Source organism: Neovison vison, chromosome 3, assembly GCF_020171115.1.
Source record: "Neovison vison isolate M4711 chromosome 3, ASM_NN_V1, whole genome shotgun sequence".
Classification (NCBI taxonomy): Eukaryota; Metazoa; Chordata; class Mammalia; order Carnivora; family Mustelidae; genus Neogale; species Neogale vison.
Genome location: NC_058093.1, coordinates 181,261,655 through 181,278,378, shown reverse-complemented (window position 1 = coordinate 181,278,378; position 16,724 = coordinate 181,261,655). Strand labels below are relative to the sequence as shown.

General features: G+C 50.5%; 1 protein-coding gene across 9 annotated transcripts in view; it reads right to left on the bottom strand.

The window, feature by feature from the left end:
• The window catches only part of MTCL1 (microtubule crosslinking factor 1), a 123,791-nt gene that overhangs the window by 36,939 nt on the left and 70,128 nt on the right, over positions 1-16,724 (bottom strand). For 4 of the 9 annotated variants that reach the window (XM_044243386.1, XM_044243388.1, XM_044243390.1 and 1 more), the window contains exons 4-7: positions 13,764-13,823; positions 12,201-12,278; positions 7,227-8,564; positions 5,956-6,087 (exon numbers count right to left, since the gene is read on the bottom strand). In XM_044243386.1, coding sequence (XP_044099321.1) covers positions 5,956-6,087; positions 7,227-8,564; positions 12,201-12,278; positions 13,764-13,823 — 1,608 coding nt within the window. The remainder of the gene's footprint in view (positions 1-5,955; positions 6,088-7,226; positions 8,565-12,200; positions 12,279-13,763; positions 13,824-16,724) is intronic. The other 5 variants (XM_044243389.1, XM_044243392.1, XM_044243393.1 and 2 more) reach the window with 2 other exon arrangements.

Below are 16,724 nucleotides of genomic sequence, written 5' to 3'. Positions count from 1 at the left end.
AGTCTGATCCTGGTGAGGATGACTGTCGGGTATGGTTATGTGGGGGGAGACTTCAGGCTGGTAGACAAGCTTCCCTCTACCAATAGGCAGATGTCTTTCCAGCTGAGGCTTACACAGTGTGCAGCCCCTGGAGGCCCTGGGTCATTGCTCTCTCCACCTGTCTTGGGCCCAAGGCCCTATGTCCTGTTCCTATGCAGCTATTAATGCCTTAGGCTCTGGGTTCCCAATTCTGGCAACTCTCCCCCTAACCTAATCCTAAAAGCCACAGACACTGCTGCTCTGATGTTCCCTTCTCAAACCAATTCCAACCCCTGAAGATTTTCCTAAATTTTGGGGAGAATTCAGCTACCTATTTAAAGAGACATCTTCTATTAGGCAGCACTTTATTGAAGAAGTATTTATTGAGCACCTATAGTACTCGGAACTATACTAAGGATTTACGAATACATAAAGCTGCCCCAAATCCCTGCCCTCCTGGGGTGTCCCACTTTGCACAGAAGTGTCTTTATGTGCCTCAGGCTACTTTCTTCCCAGTTTTACTTTTTTTGGCTACTCATTATTCTGTACATTTAAGATATAAAAACCCTCCATATTTGGATACATCTCCTACTAGTCCAAGAATCCTCCATATGCAGAGATGTTGAAAAGGGCATCCCAGGGGTGCCTGGGTGGCTCAGTCATTACGTGTCTGCCTTCAGCTCAGGTCAGGGTCCCAGGGTCCTGGGACCAAGCCCCACATCGGGCTCCCTGCTCCACAGGAAGCCTGCTTCTCCCTCTCCCACTCCCCCTGCTTGTGTGCCCTCTCTCACTGTGTCTCTGTCAAATAAATAAATAAAAATAATTTAAAAAAAGAAAGAAAAAGGCATCCTAATTAAGCCTAACTTTCAAGAAAACCAAAGACGTGTTAATTTAGTTTCTATACATGAAACCAAACGAGTTAGTTTGGCTTAAATCTTAATGAGTAATGTAGATAAACTGTTTTTTATTTTAAACAAATATATGAGCCTCATACGTAAGCACCGATTAAAAAATGTGTCCCTCTATTGGAACCACAACTTCAAAGGGTCACCTTGAAGATGAAAAGGACCCTTGAAGTTCTACGAAGTCACTCATCTGGGGCATCTGGTTTACCTACAGTGGCTCCCTGTCACCCGTGGAAATGGGTCAACAACAGGAACTTCCTCATCTGCTACACATTTTATTTTACTGTCCATTTTTGCTGATGGAATCTTAAAACCCCTCAGGCAAGTTCAGTGTTCCTAGCTGGGATGCCGTCACTCCAGTGTTACAAAAAACAAAATACGAACATGCTACAGTCCAAGTTTCCGTCCAGAATTATTCCACTGCTACACAATTGCATCCAACCACATACATTAGGACCAAGTGTTCACATGACACATAGATGTCCTCTAGAAAATAAATACTTCCCTTCATTACCAAACTCCCAAAGGGTTGATTCTAAAAGCCTTCCTTGGCCCACTTACCTAAGGTTCTGATTGTACATCAAATTCGCCTTGACCTCTCTCTACGTAAGGCAGTCTATTGCAACAAATACCATCCTTACTTGATCCCAAGGCTGTGGAGACGTAGCGAGCTCGATGTCACAACCACCTTCCCTGGCAATGTCCTGAATGCCACCACCCGTGCTTTCCCCAGGTGGCTGAGTTCCACACCACTTTACCATGGGAATTTCTGGACCTCTTCAGAGAAAGTGGCTTATAGATCACTTTCCACACTTAAGAAGTCGCCTGCATTATCTCGAAGCAAAAACAGGAGTGCTTTTCATTATAGTCGCTATTAGCAATGCTCCTTCAATAACAGGACTCTATTCTACCTCTATCCCCAGGACTTCATTTTCTGGTGAGTTCCATTTTGTTCTGGCCAGTTTTGTTACTGCTTCTTCCAAAAGCTGTAGAGGAGGTCAACGCCCGTGTACACATACTTGGCATAAAACCCCACATCATTTTACCACGGCTGGTATTTCACAGCTGGGGCATGAGGGGTCCCAAATGCTTCATGTATGTCGTTGATTAAGGGATCAAAGGAGGAGCTCGGGAAGAGAGCTCTTTGAAATTTCTGATCTAGAAATTCAATCCTCTGGGTATGGGCTTGGTATCATTTATATCTGAAATGTGACCAGGGCCCATGCTTGGCCACTTCTCATTCAGAACTATTTTTAAGGCGCCCCGCACATTCCAAGTTGCGTATTCTACACACTGCTCTCTCTTAACAAGTCGGAATCTCTCAGCAGATTTGTCAGGACCTGCAGGGAGCAAAGTCAGGGAAGAAATCTGGTGCATGGCAGGAGCATCTAGCTAACATCTACTCAGATGAATAGGCACCAAAAATATCTGTCCTTCTGAAGTCTGGTTTTTTTTTGCCTCTGAGCTAATTTTGGTGTGCTTACATTAATGGGTTAGTGGGTTCTAGTGCCTTCTGACTTCAGCTTGTTCTGCCTCTTCCTGTTTTAAGAGTGCTGGGTGTGGATATTCCCTTCCCTCCCGAAGATGTACGTGTGTCCCAAGCAGCAGGCCTTCTGCTGCACAGATACGTCACCTCCTGAAATGCTACCCTGTTCGAAGGTGGTTTTTCCTTTTCTCCTTCTTGGTGCTCTTGCTCTTACCAGTGCTAGTACTGTGAGTAGTGGTTTAACCCAGCCCAAACACCCAAATTGTCCAAAGTAAGAATACGCCTTCTCTCCTCTTACCCCAAACATGCAAATCTACACAGATTTCAGAAAAGGCATTTCACAAATGGAACTTGAGAAATTGATCCTTTGTTGAAACTTCAGCTCAAATACAGAAAGTTTTTTTCCTCTTTGAAGCTGTTGATACTAGGCGTCCTTTCAGCTCCTCACTCCCAAGAATTCAGAACAGAGCTAAAGAAAATTCACACTTGCAGAGTATGAATCAGCTTGCACAGACAATTAGTAATTTCAAGGGCAATGTAAGAGAAGGAAGAACACTACTCGAGGTACATTGGCTTCAGTCTTGGGCCCATTCTGGATGGAAGTGTCCGAGTTCACCTTTTCTGCAGTTACAGGGTGCTCTAGGGTGTCGGGCTGTGCGCACGAGGCTCCATCGGGAGCTCCTTCTAGGTCGGGCTGCCCTGCTCAATGGATGGGAGCTCTGTGCACCGTTTCATGACAGCTTCATTGGAAAGTTTTGGGCAACGGATCTGGAGATGTTTTCATTAAGAGGCTTTTACGAGTTCTGCCTCTAGCATTGTCCATTGTCCAATTCTTTAACCCCCATGTAATACTGGAAGACCAAACTAAGCAGGGGACACCCACCTCAGGGACTGAGCAGCTCCTCTAAGACCTCCAAGGGGTCTATGCTGGGCTTCTATCATAAAAGGAAAAACTACAGAGCTGTCCACGTGATTCTAGAATACGTCTTATCTTTAAAAAAAATTTTTTTTAAATAGAACGTGTTTGCCTACATAATTGAGTCTTCTGTGTGAAATGCCTTAAGGATAAAAAAGTCAGAACAAAGGATGTTTCAGTCCCAATGGATACTAGCCCCCTCCTAGGAAATGATGCTCTCTGGGACTTGCCTTTCACCGTGAGCTTTTTAGCTTTCTCATCAAACTCTGTAAAATTAAAGGAAACTGAAGATGTTTAAAGGAGGTGACACAGCATGGCAAGAAAGCTGGTGTGTCACCTGTCACCTGAGTGACCGCGAGCGGACGGAGCTCTTCTGAGCCGTGCTCCTCACAGCAGGGTGGGGAGAGGGCTGAAGCAGACCTAAGGGACCATTCTAGACCCATTTCTCCCACCAATCCCCCAGGGGCTTCCTGGCAAGCCGCCTCACTCTCAGACCTCCATTTTCTCATGCCCAGAAGGGGGGAATTTGCCTGAAGATCTGACATTCCCTTCTGAGCTATACTGTGCAGTGATCCCAAGTCACCACAGGGCACTGGCCATCTCTGCTGATCCACTTCTCAGGGAGGTGTATTTTCCCGTAACACTCAATCTGAGTGAATGAACTAGGTTTCTCTCTCCCAAGTCAATGGTTTCTGAAGGTATGCGATGCCATGTGCGTATGTGGCAGGCAACGGGGACACTTATCAACACCCCAGTGTTAAACAACAGCTTATCAGCATTTAGCTAAACAAGGCAACGTGTAACACGCCTTGAGTGATGAACATATGGGAGGGAAGCGGCAGTTAGCCTGAAACTGTTATCCTGGAGAATGGGGCTGCCGTGTTCAGCCGGGGCCATGCCTGTGCAGATCAGGAAGCAGCCAGGGGAAGATGAGAAAGGGCTACAGTGGGCAGAGGAAACTGGGTCCAGAACTAGGGGAGCTGTGACATCCCTTCCCACCTGGCAGGCTTCAGTGGCAGGACACCTTTCCCCTCCTTATTATTAGTCAATTACTCCTTATTATTACTTTCCCACAGCACTTAGCACTGTTCATGCTACTTTCTCAGCCAACAGTTCCCCGGCTCTGAGAATCATCCACATATAATCACAGGAGGCAGCTAGGACAGTATATTTCTTCCCATATCACAGATACAAAAACAGAGGCTGAGATATGCTTGAGAAACAGAGCCGGTAATGGACAGAACTGGGCTCAAGCCCAGGGCAAGAGTGGATTTCAGCACAGTGTGGCCTCCCTGCTAGAAAGAGCTAGGGGTACGGTATTCACTGAAGACTAGGAAATGTGTCTCCCTGGGAACGAATCATTCATTGGTTTTGAAATGTGCATAACTGCGAGCTTGCTACTGCCCAAGCAACCAGCATTCTCAAACGAAGCCCCTGTGTGGGGCACAGGCTGATCACCGGCGTTTCCTGCAGAAGTTTCACAGGTTATAAGACACACCAATCCCTAAATCCACATTTGCTTTTACATAAGCTTTGAGGGCAGTTTTCAGGTCACTGTGTGCCCAAATCAGTGAGGGTAGAAATGTGACCTACTCTCCCTACTTTTCCCAGAGGAAAAACCCACACTGGAGATCTGGGAACTCAGGTCTGGGTGAACCAGGAGTCCCATGTGCCCAACTGGGACCAAGGGACCCACAGCTCATCCCAGCATTGGCCGCAGGTTGAACTGAAAGGACGTGGCTCTACCCCAAGTGCCTCGGCGAGCATCACTTCCTAGTCAAACGCCTGACTTTTCTGCTGAGTGAGCTCAGTGTGCTTCCAGGAGTGAGTCCCCTGTCCCTGTCGCCCCTGCCGTCACCAAGATTGGTTGGAGCTGAGCAGTAACACCCCTACTGGGACTGATGAATTAAGAATTTCAGCCAGACCTTGTCTAGTGTGGAACATGGTACTCTAGCCCTGCACTAACCTGCCTTGACGAGCAGCATCAGAGAGAGGAATTCATTCCTTGGGGACACCTGTCTCTCTGTCACAGATGGAATTACTTGCCAGGAAGAGCTTCCACCGACAGGACTGCCGACCCCTGTTTCATATGATGGAATATCTCTGGCAGCCTCGGTGGGGGTCGGGAGTTTTGCTACCAAGAGGATATTATGGCAACAGAGAACCCCCAGGTCGGTAGTGCACTCCCCGATTCTGCCCATTGGCTGGAGCCCTGCCACCAGAAACTACAGGACAGGCCACATGAGACACGGGGAAGGACAGTTCCCTCTAGCCCAACAAAGACAGTGCTTGGCTTTCATGCCTGTTTTCTTTCCTGTTCGACACGAAGCTACAGAACACTCACAGATCAGTCCCCTGGGCCTTGCTGAGTTTCCAAGCGTCCACAGGCAGGACGATGCTTGTCGGACAAAGGAGCTGGCCGTCTGCCCGCCTTCACACTGTGTGGACCCTCCCATTCCAGTCACATGCAATGGATTCTGATTTGGCGGGGAGTCCTGCCTGGTTCCGCACCTGCCCACCACGTCCCTTAAGGGCCCTGGACCCAGGCAGGAAACATCACACGACCACACAGCCGAAGGAGGGGTGGAAGGGCGGGGGTTGCTGGCCAATAGGGCCAGGCGGTTGCTGACCTCCAGACTGAAGCAGCTCTGGCCTCCCAGCCGGCAGCTCCCGGCGTCCCCGTCGGCCCGGCGGTGCAGAGGCTCTGGCTCGTCCCTGTGCTCCTGCCCCGGCTGCCACTCCAGCTGACCTCTCAGTTTGGACTGTCAGGTGCAGGGGAGGGATTTGGATTTGTTTTGTCTTTAATTTGCAATAAACAACAAAAAAGCGGGGAGGGGGGAGCGGGGTAGGGAGGAGCAGGGAGGGGGTTGCTAAAGGAAACAGACAGGTGAGGTAGACGACGGAAACCACCGGAGGAGGAAAAGCATGTATGGACACAGCGCCGCACGAGAGGGACGAGCACAGACCCAAAATGAGGATGAGCAAAAGCGATCTGAGAGATCTGCAGAGCAAACAAGAGACACAGAGGGGGAGGAAGGCAGAAGACCGGTTACACGGCACATGCAATGGGGATGCGTGAATCAGAGACTCGACCGCAAGCACACTACCCACGAAGGATACGGAAACAAGGCTCCTCCTTCCTCGCTTGTGGTCGAGCAGCAAAAGCCATAATCCAGGCGGTAGCTGGGTCATGCACCCAAGGGCGATGCATGGGAAAGCAGTCCTTGGAAGGCCACTCCACTCCGCCCTCGCCCTCGGCTCGGGGAGGGCAACGACCTTCTCCGTCAGCGCCATCCTTTTCCCGGGCCGGCTCGTCTCCCCACTCTGGCTCATCTTCCAGTGGGAGCGGGTGGGCCTGGCTGCCTAGGGCCTCTCGGACCCACACTGGGCCCCTCTGGCCATTATCAACCCAGGTAGGGATGCATGTGCTCCTGAGCGAGTCTGCTAAGTATCCTGACTGTGAAATGAGTTTGTACTTTGTTTTAAACTCCTCTGCTTCTTCATCGAGATGGCCAGTCGTTTGAGGCACCAAAAAAAAAAAAAAAAAGAAAAGAAAAGAAAAAAAGGAGAAAGAATGGACTGCGTCGATCCCTATCGCTTCCATTGGGGTGAGCCTTGTGTCGTGAGGGAGGGCCTCTAAGCCAAGAGCAGCGGCGCAGTTAAAAAAAAATAAAGAGAGGAAAAAGGAAAAAGAAACAAGGAAGTAAAAGAAAATTAAAAAAAAAAAAAAAAAGAACCCAACCAATAGAAAGGATTTGGTTGACACTTGAGGCTTTAGTACAATGCAGGTTTGAAATCATAACCAAGCAGCCGAGAGCAGAATGAGTTCAAGTGCAGCAATGCCAGCGAGGAGGAGGAAGAGCAAAACGGAGCAGGGAGGCGGAGCCAGGAGCCCCCTTACCTGCAGGTCCGGGACCAGCTCCTTCCCCAGGTTCCCGACCGGGGAGTCCCGGGACACGGAGGTCACAGTGGAGAGAAAGCTGGAAGACTCTGTGAGGTGGGGCAGGGGGGACAGGCCTTCCAGGCGCTCCCGCAGGCCGTCCCCGATCCGGTTCACCTGCTCCAGGAAGGCCTGCAGCTCCTTCCTAAAAGCCTTCATCCTCGCGTTGATGGTCCCCAGCAGCGGGGGCTCCTTCTTGCCTCCCTCGCCCGTCTCCCCTGCCCCCTGGACATCAGCCCCCGGCGAGGCCTCCCCACTGCCCTGCAGCCCCGCGTCGTCGCCGAAGCCGGCGGTGTCCGTGATGAGGCGCTCCACAGTCCGCTCCAGCCGCTCGGCCTCGTGCTTTATGCTCGCCAAGCACTCGGTGTCCTCCCTGGCCCGCAGGAGCTCCGCCGCACACGGCTCGCTCGCTTCCGAAGGCTTGCCGCTGCCGAAGCCCGACGTCTTCTCGAACATGTCCTCCGAGTCGCTCTCGCCGCCGATAGGGCCCTCCCGCTTGGGCTGGGGCTGGCGGCCCTCCTCCCCATCGCTCTCCTTCTTGCCCTGGTCGCTGTCGGCGTCGCTGTCCCGGGGGCTCGGGGCGCGCGGTCCCAGGTGCGCGGCCAGGTCGTAGCGCTGCACGTTGGACAGCAGCACCCGGTTCTCGTACTGCAGCTTCAGCACCTTCCCGCTCAGCTCGTTGATCTGCAGCCGCGCCGACTTGAGCTCCTCCTGCAGAGGGGCCCCGCTGCCCGCGCCCTTGCCCGCGCCCTCCGCCAGCCACCCGGGCTCCGGCCGGGGCTCAAACTTGAACTTGCTCAGCTCGTGCGTCAGCTGCCGGTTGTGGTCTTCGATCTCGGATATGGACCTCCGGAGCAGCTCGGCTTCCTCCTCCACGAACTGCAGGTGCCGGCGGAGCTCCGCGGAGGACTCCAGGGAATCGCCGAAGGGTGAGGTAGGAATGCTCGCCACGTGGTCCCGGCCTGAACCCTCTCGCTCATACTGTACCCGCAGGTCCTCCATCTCGGCCTTGAGGCCCCGGTTCTCCACCTCCAGCTCCACGATCTTCCGGCCCAGGATGTTGGCTTCCTCTTCCACCAGCTTCAGCCGCAGCTTCAGCTCCGCCTCCCTGGTGCTGGGTGGCCCACCCGCTTCCCCGGTGGGCAGAGGGCTGTCCACGTCTCCATACAGGGCCTTGTACTTCTGGAGCTCCTGTTCCAGCGCATCTTTCTCCCTCCCCAGCTTGGCCATCTTTTTACGCATCAGGGAGCCTTCCTCTTTGGCAAACTGAAGCTGGCACTTCAGATCGGTACTGTCATCCTGCCGAGAGAGAACAGCCCAAGAGAAGGGTTATTTGAAAATACCACATGTCCGTGTTTTCTTAAAATTTCCCTTGCACCTCGCCTTCCAACACACACACACACACACACACACACACACACACAATGATCTTTCCATTAGCATGTTGAGTTACAGGTCAAAGGACCCAAGACAATGCCATCATGAGCCCAGGCCTTCACGGACCGGACACGGCAAAGGCCTATGGCCTGTGGCTTTGTCTCAGAAACCGAAGAAACCAAACAATTCGTTTGGGAACAACATGCACGTGGAACCCATGATACAGGTGACGACGGCAGAGGACGTAGAAAGCAATGAGACCTGGTGCCTGTTAGTGACACGGCAGTCCCTCGCTACTGTGTGGGTCTATCCGACGAGTCACCAGTGCCGGTGAGAGATGCCGGAACTCTCACGAAGCCTGGGGTAGCAGACAGGCTTCAGAAGTGAGCTCGACGTGTTGCCATTCATTTCCTCCAGTGTGGACCTCACCATCTAAAGCAGCCAGCAGCCCACAGGAGTTACCAGGACGGGGAGGCCCTATCAGAACCCGACACTGCACTGACTTGCTGAGATCCTGAGGTGTGGCAATTCGCCTCTACTCCTCCCCTAGTCTCCCCACCCCATGCATATCACAAGGATGACAGGAGGACAAGGACACGGGATGACAGGCAGGAGGGGGCTTTTTGGAAGCCATGGTGCGGAGTAAGTACACGCTCTTGCAGTTAGGATGAACGGTCGCAGACCTAACACCTGGGTTACCCCCAACCTTTCACCAGGCAAGGGCAGGCAATGTGAGAACCCCCGCTCCTGTTCCACTCCCTTTACTTGCTCTCACACAGCAGGAAATGAAACTCAGAAACCCCAGGCCAGAGTTAAGTGTTTGAAAACCAGAGACGTGGTTCTCACTGGACTCACTACAGGACTCTGTAGGGTCACCAAAGCAGACTCTGTCACTAAAAAGCCGTACTTGCATGGCTGAGGTCCTGAAGGCAGGTTTTGGACCATTTGGAAATCTGACTGTGCCTTCCCGGGGCAGATCTCCATGCCTGGGACCCATTCTAATGGTTTTGTGGGTCTGCAGAAATGTCTCACTGGGCCCATTCGTGAATGGGAGAAATGATGGATTTCATGAAATCATTGCTCTCTGGCTACTACAAATTTCCAAAGGCTGCTGTGGGGACAAAGACTTTGGCAAAGGCTTCCCCACCACCCAGAGAGACCCAACAACTTGGTAGCTGTGCCCCATCAGCCCTAGGGGAGGGAGAGGCATCAAACCAGTCTCCCAGGGGGCACCTGGGTGGCTCAGTGGGTTAAAGCCTCTGCCTTCGGCTCAGGTCATGATCCCAGGGTCCTAGGATTGGGTCCCGCATTGGGCTCTCTGCTCAGCGGGGAGCCTGCTTCCTCCTCTCTCTCTGCCTGCCTCTCTGCCTACTTGTGATCTCTAATAAAATTTTTAAAAAACAAACAAACAAACAAACAAACTAAAAAACAGTCTCCCGAACAAGTCAACCCTCTGGGGGAGAGTGAACTTTCAGATCCTTGTGCTCAAAAGGTCCAGCAGAGTTACAGGCAGGTTTCACCCTCAGAGAATAAGGCTCATCCTCTGCCCTGTCCTTGCTGCACACTTGCCATTGTGTAGCAAGATACAGAAATACCCACCTTGGTGCCTCCCAACTGTCCTCCTTCTCCATTACCTCGATTCTCCTCCTGTACCCCAAACCCACGGAAGGAAAAAATAAATGATGTGGCAGGGAAGCCTCAAGGAAAAATCTAAGGCCAACTGTGAGCCAGTGCCACGTGGGCAGGAAAGCCATACTGTATATAATCCTAAGACTAAGGGAAAAGCATGCTTGTTTGTTGATTCGTTCATTCTTTCAGTGAATACGGAGAATCCACCATGTACCAGAAACCGGCACGTTACTTTTAAATGACCCCAGTTTCTTAAAACTTTCAAAATCAGATCCAATGCACCCTTTCAGTTATTTGGTAAACACAGATCTGCAAGAAGTCGATGCATCCAAATGCAGACAGAGGGCTCTGCCGTTCACACGATGGGACAGAGTTTAAATAAGCAAACAGACGTACCAGGGGAGACAGATTGTTAACACTTTGTAAATGGATTAGCTTGGGGGTGAAAAGCCTAGGATGGGAGACAGGGCGGTGCCCTCAGCCCCAACATTCCACTTGAGAGCCAGTGTGTGTCCTTAGTCCAATATCTCCTAAATGATTCTGTCTCCACCTTGAAGCACAGAAATCCACCTCTGTATCTGAGGACCGCAGCCGACTTCATGGAAGAGAATGTCGCCAGCCCCAAAAGAACACCACCATCTGCCCACCTAGGGCCTGGGCAGACCCAGGAATGGGCAGGGCCCCCTGCTGGGACCAATGCCCCAGCCTCCCGTCCATAGACACCTGCAGTCCTGAGGCCCTGGAAGGTGGAGGCCAGGCCGGAAATGGGCGGACAAGGGGCACTATTATCTGCATAGCTCAGACCAAGATCTGGGAGTCTCAGGTGATCTTCCCTGAGGATCTTCCCCCACGAGTTGAACTGAGAAACCGAGGAAGGCGGTAGCATCTCTGAGAGGCCTGCGAAACCCCGGCCTTCCCAAAGGTTCTGAAAGGCTTAGCTCTAACCGCTTAGGGTAGGCAATCCGAGAGTCCTCACATCACATTGATTTCTAGAAACCCTAAACCTCATAACCCCCTCCCCCACCCACCACTCCCCACAAGTCTGACTAAAACCAGAACTGCTTTCCCGAATCTAGACCCCAGTCTGTTAGAGAAGCAAGATTCTATGATGCACCCTAAGGAGAGTCCAATTCATAGATTACCTGAGGATTGATCAAGTATCCAAAAAGTCTTCTTGTTCCTTAAAAACAGAAACTACACACACACCAGGAATTCTAAGGCAATGCAAGCATGCTGTCACGTCTACTCAACACCATGCGCGACACCAGACCTGCCACCAATGCTAAAGCCGGTTTCCAAAGAAAAGACAATCTCTGGAGCCAAAGGAGTGTGTGCTCTTAGCGAGAGGGTCAGTCAGATTCGCTCACTCTGGTCCAGGCAGCTGGAGCTGGGCGCTGTGCCTGCCAGCCAGTGGCAACCCTGAGAGTGGGGGTGGGGGGCGGGGTGGAGGAGGGGCGGAGAGAGGAGGCCCAGGGAGCCGGGCTCAGTCTGTTCTGGTGGCAGGGGGCCACTCCTTCTCATGAGATGGGCAATCGCAGCCTCAGCAGAAGGAGCAAGAGGCGGGATCCCCATCTTACCTGGCAACCACACGCTTTCCAAAATCCTGCCAAAATTCCCGGGGAGGGGGCTAGGCTGAATCGTAAGCTGAAGGATATCGAGCTCTGGTTTCAAGAGATCATCAGCTAGCTCCAGGAAGGCAGTATGAAAGCAGACGGTCCAGTCAAACTTTCCACACCACAGGCAGAGAAGGCAAGCACAGCACGGAGGGGAGGACACACGTGGGACTGGGACCACCACCGCCACCACCGCCACCAGCAGCCGGAAAGGCCTTGTCAAGCAGCAGAAATATATCGCTCTGGGTATATATTCTTTGGCTTGCAAGTCTGATGTCTAGCCAGCACCCCAAGCGCTGACTCCTCGCGTTCCTACCTTGCGCCGGGGTGCCGGTTTCCTTTGAGTTTTGGTTGCAGACCTGCAGTTTCCAAGGCGCTCGGGTCCACCGCTCTGCTGGACAGAATACTCCTTTCTCAATGATAGCGCAGGTGGAAGGGGGACTCAACCCATTCCCGGTGCCCGGAGTAGTTCTCAAGACACTCCCGAGGGCAGTGGCACCTGTTTCTCAGCCCAAGGGACCCCCCCCGCCCCCAGGGAATGCAGCGCCATTTGGCTCAGTCCGTAATGGGGAGGTGGTCACCATCTTAAGGGAGATCTGCCCGGCTCAGGAGCCAGGAAGCTGAGACACACTCAACGCCCAGGAGGGTCCAAGCTCCCAGCCCCGGGACTGCGGATTTTAATTTCCCCATTATCAGTGGATGGCAAAGGGAGATGAGGAGAGTAGCGAGGGCAGAGCAGAAATGTTAATCTTGGGCATTCCTGTTGTCCCATGGCCCAGTTCTCCTTGAAGGCTGTTCTGGGCATCAGTGAGTTTGGCTAAAGGCAGAACAGAGCGGATAGAGGGTGGAGTTCATGGGCAGGTCGGCGGAGCTCTCGGTTACCCAGATTTCTTGAGCCTCTCTATTACTACTTGTGCTAAGTGCTCAGGGAGCTGACATCCCACTCCTGCCTTTATTCTCTCCCAATACCTAATACCAGTAGCATTCTTTTTTTTTTAATTTTTATTTATTTTTTAAATTTCTTTTCAGTGTTCCAGAGTTCATTGTGTATGCACCATATCCCGTGCTCCATGCAGTACGTGCTTCCACAACAGCCACCCCTGGGCTCACACAACCCCCACACTCCTCCCCTCCAAAACCCTCAATTAGTTCCTCAGAGTCCACAGTCTCTCATGGTTCATCTCCCCCTCCGATTTCCCCCAACTGCCTTCTCCTCTCCATTTCCCCATGTCCTCTGTGTTATTCCTTATGCTCCACAAATAAGCAAAACCATATGATAATTGGGGGGAAAAAAAAGGCAGAAAAGAAAGGAATCCAGGAAAGCAAGTGTTCAGAAGAGTTCAGGCATTTCTGCAGACCACACACCATGTACATGGAAAGGGCGATGCTTTTACCATCCCCCAGCAAGAACACTGCACCTTCAATTAGGACAGTTTGGGATACTGTTTGGCTTGCACGTTAAAAAAAAAAAAAAACAAAAAAACAACCCAACACCGAAAACATTGCCTTACAAGTGACCCAACACCACACAAGCTGTACTGTTTTACTGTGTGAGGACTCTGAAGGCCAGAAAATGTTTCCCCAGTTGTGAGTGCTACCAGAGAGCCCTGAATTACACCAAATTATGCTTCACAGAGTCCGTCTGTTCTTGCCTTTCTTGAAGAAACCATCAGCTTCTCAGTATGAGAAACAAAACAAAGGAGCTGGTGGGTTAGAGTGAACATTTTCACCCCATGGAGGTTTTGAGTGAGTCCCCATTTTTGGAGCAGGTCATGTTTCTTTGAATATTTTAAAGGCAACACAAGCACTTTTGACACAATTCAGAAAGAGGTGATTGCCCCTCGAGGAGACATAACATGAGAAGGATCCCTCTGCTTACCTGGTTAAAGGTTTTCTTTTCTTTGTATGTTTCCCGGCTGCCTCTTCTTTTCAGGGAACTCTGAAATAGATCCAAGGGACATTCTGTTAGGGAAGGGTCACGGGCAGGAGCCGGCACCAGGATCACACCATCCCCACTAGTAGGGGACACACCCAATGGAGAGAGGCTCTTTCCCCAACCCTGTACTGGAATCAAGGAACTTTTTACAGACAATATTTAAATGCTACAGAATAAGCTCGGCAAAGTCTCTGAACCCTCACGATTGTACCTGGAGTGTTCCTCAATTATTTAGCTTAATGACAAGGGAGGTAGTTTGGACAATTTTAAATAGTGGGGGAAAGATGAGAGAAACGTAGGCATTTTAGGAAACAGATATGTAATGTTTCTGGAGCTGCCTTACCTTCCTAATTATGTTTTGTTGGGGCAAATATAAAAATTAATTGGTATGTCCTGAGTGCCTATGGGTAAATGGCCAGATAATAAAGTGGTATGAAAGGAGAGAAGGGTGGCCCATGTTTAGGGAGAAAACCTCATCCAGGTCGCAACACAGCCCCCTTCGACTCATGACTAAACCTACATCTTCAAGTTCTTGTAAGTCCATAAGTGACTCACGGGACATGGCCTTGGCTGTGTCCTTCAGTGGGCCTGGGTCCCTGCCTAGTTCTACATATGGTGCCGTGCACTTCTGCCTGCTATCAGCACGAAATACATCTGAAATACAAAGAGGATTATAAATAAAAGGCCCAGGGATGTCTGAAATGGAACAGCAGGAAGCCAAGACAGTCCCTGTTAAAGTATGAAGACTGAAAGAACCAGCCAGAAGTTCAAGAAGCATCACAGGGGGAGACAAAGGGACGTGAAGCCTGCAAAGATGAAGGGAATCCTGAGATAAGCCAGGAGAAGATGGTTTGGAAGGTTAAAAGACTTGCCAGCTCTCATTCAGACCCCAGCAAAGCCTGTGAGTGGGAAGGGGCTTTCCTTGCCCGCTGACCCCTCCCCTCCACAGCCTTGCCGTACAGGAAGCACCAGGAACAGACCTGGAAGCTTGGATCCTCTGGGAGTTCCTGTCAAGGGGGCGCAGAGACTCTCTGCTCATTCCTTTGCTGCCCAAACAGCCTGGGAAGGAGGCTCGCACCCGTCACTTACATCAAGGTCAGACCTATAGGAGTGAACTCTGTTCTGTTTACACTCCAACTGACTCACTCATAGAAAGCCAGCGAGTGCCATTTACTGGATGAATTTTGGGGTTATGAAACAATTCCAGCCACCTCTTACCCTCTAGGAGGCCAGAGGCCTGGAGAAAAAATAGCAGTTGAGAGAGGGTCAGAAGGTTACAGAATCAGCATGGAATATGGGTGCTCCTGGGCCAGCCATGTCGGTGTGTACGGAAACTGATTGTTCAAACCCAGCTGCAGAAGGAGCTTTGTTTCTTGTGGCCTTTTTGGTAAAAGCAGGGTCAAAGTAGAAAGAGAACCAACGTCTTCCAACAAGTTATGTTAAGTCTGTGTTAAGAAGGGCTTGAGATTTACTACCCAGAGTCCATAGGCTTTCCAAGATTTTTCACGTGGCAATGAAGGGGCTTCTTTGATTTGAACGAGCTGAACAAGATGAACGCTTCTGATGATTCGTGACAGAGAAGAGTTACAATAAAGAAGCAGGGAGAGAAACCATTCCCAAGGAAGGCTTCAGCCTATGGGATTTAATTCTGGGACCGAGGTCTGCTCAGCCTGCTGTCCCAGAGTCTCCCTCCAAGGCATCATTTGCAACCCAATGACTGCAAAACACATTGTGCACACCCAAAAGGAAACTATCTGGAAGTAACATGAGAGCTAGAGGTGGAGACAGAGGAATTACGGTGCTGCATTGGTTGGGGGTAGAGGGGAACACCTGGGCCAACCAATGGGGAGCCTGTCTGTGCACAGATCCCTCCACCCGACCTGAAGGGGTCTCCCCCTTGCTGAGCCCTGAGTGCAAGTGCGTCAGAGTCCCGTGATCCTTCTAGCGAATCACAGAACAGGTGGGGCGGGGAGGGGGGGCATGGGATCCCCCACAGATGTCCCAATTACAGCAACAACTACAGGGAAAAACCATGCCAAGATTAAAGTTAACCAGAAACTGGCAGGAACTCTATGAAAGAAACCATACAATTTTGGTGCTAGACATAAATGCTTGATGCTGTCTGATGGAAAGACCCTATTTTATTAAGATGTCACATTTCTCCCATATCATTGTAAGTATGATGTCATGTTAACCAAATTCCTTTCTTTCCATATATATAATGTAATATATACACATATATACATGAGAAGTATTTATGAGTGTGTATACTCATAGACTCACACATAGACTCACACACACAAATGTTATTTGTGTATATGTGAGGGAGGTAAGAATATGTAAAGATTTGACAAAATGATTCAAAAATTCATCTTGAACAGGGGCTGGCAAACTAAGGCCTTCAGGACCAATCAGTCCACAGCCTGTTTTATAAATGAGTTTCGCTGGAGCAAAGCCTTGGTTATTACTGCTACTTTGTACTATGGAAGGACATCTGAGGAGCAGTGACAATGGCCTCCAGAGCCTGTCGCATTTACCATCCGGCCCTTTTGAGAAAGTTTGCTGACCTCTGACCTAGAAAAATAAATTGGTAAAAACAGCCAAGAACACTCTGCAGAGGAAGAATAGGATAGCAGCTTTGCACTATTAGGTGTAGAAATACAATATAATGGTTTGGTGCTGGTACAAAAATAGGCAGATAAATGGAACAAAACAGAAAGCTCAGAAATAAATTTGAGACTATATGAGATTTTAACAGTTGATATGGGTAGCATCTGAAAAGTGGGAGAGAGAATGGACTGTTTGGTACAGGCTGGATAAACTACTGGCTAGCACAGGGGGGGAAAAAAAGCAAGATCAATACCAGGTATCCCCCCCAAAAAAAAACCCCACATGAATTAAAAA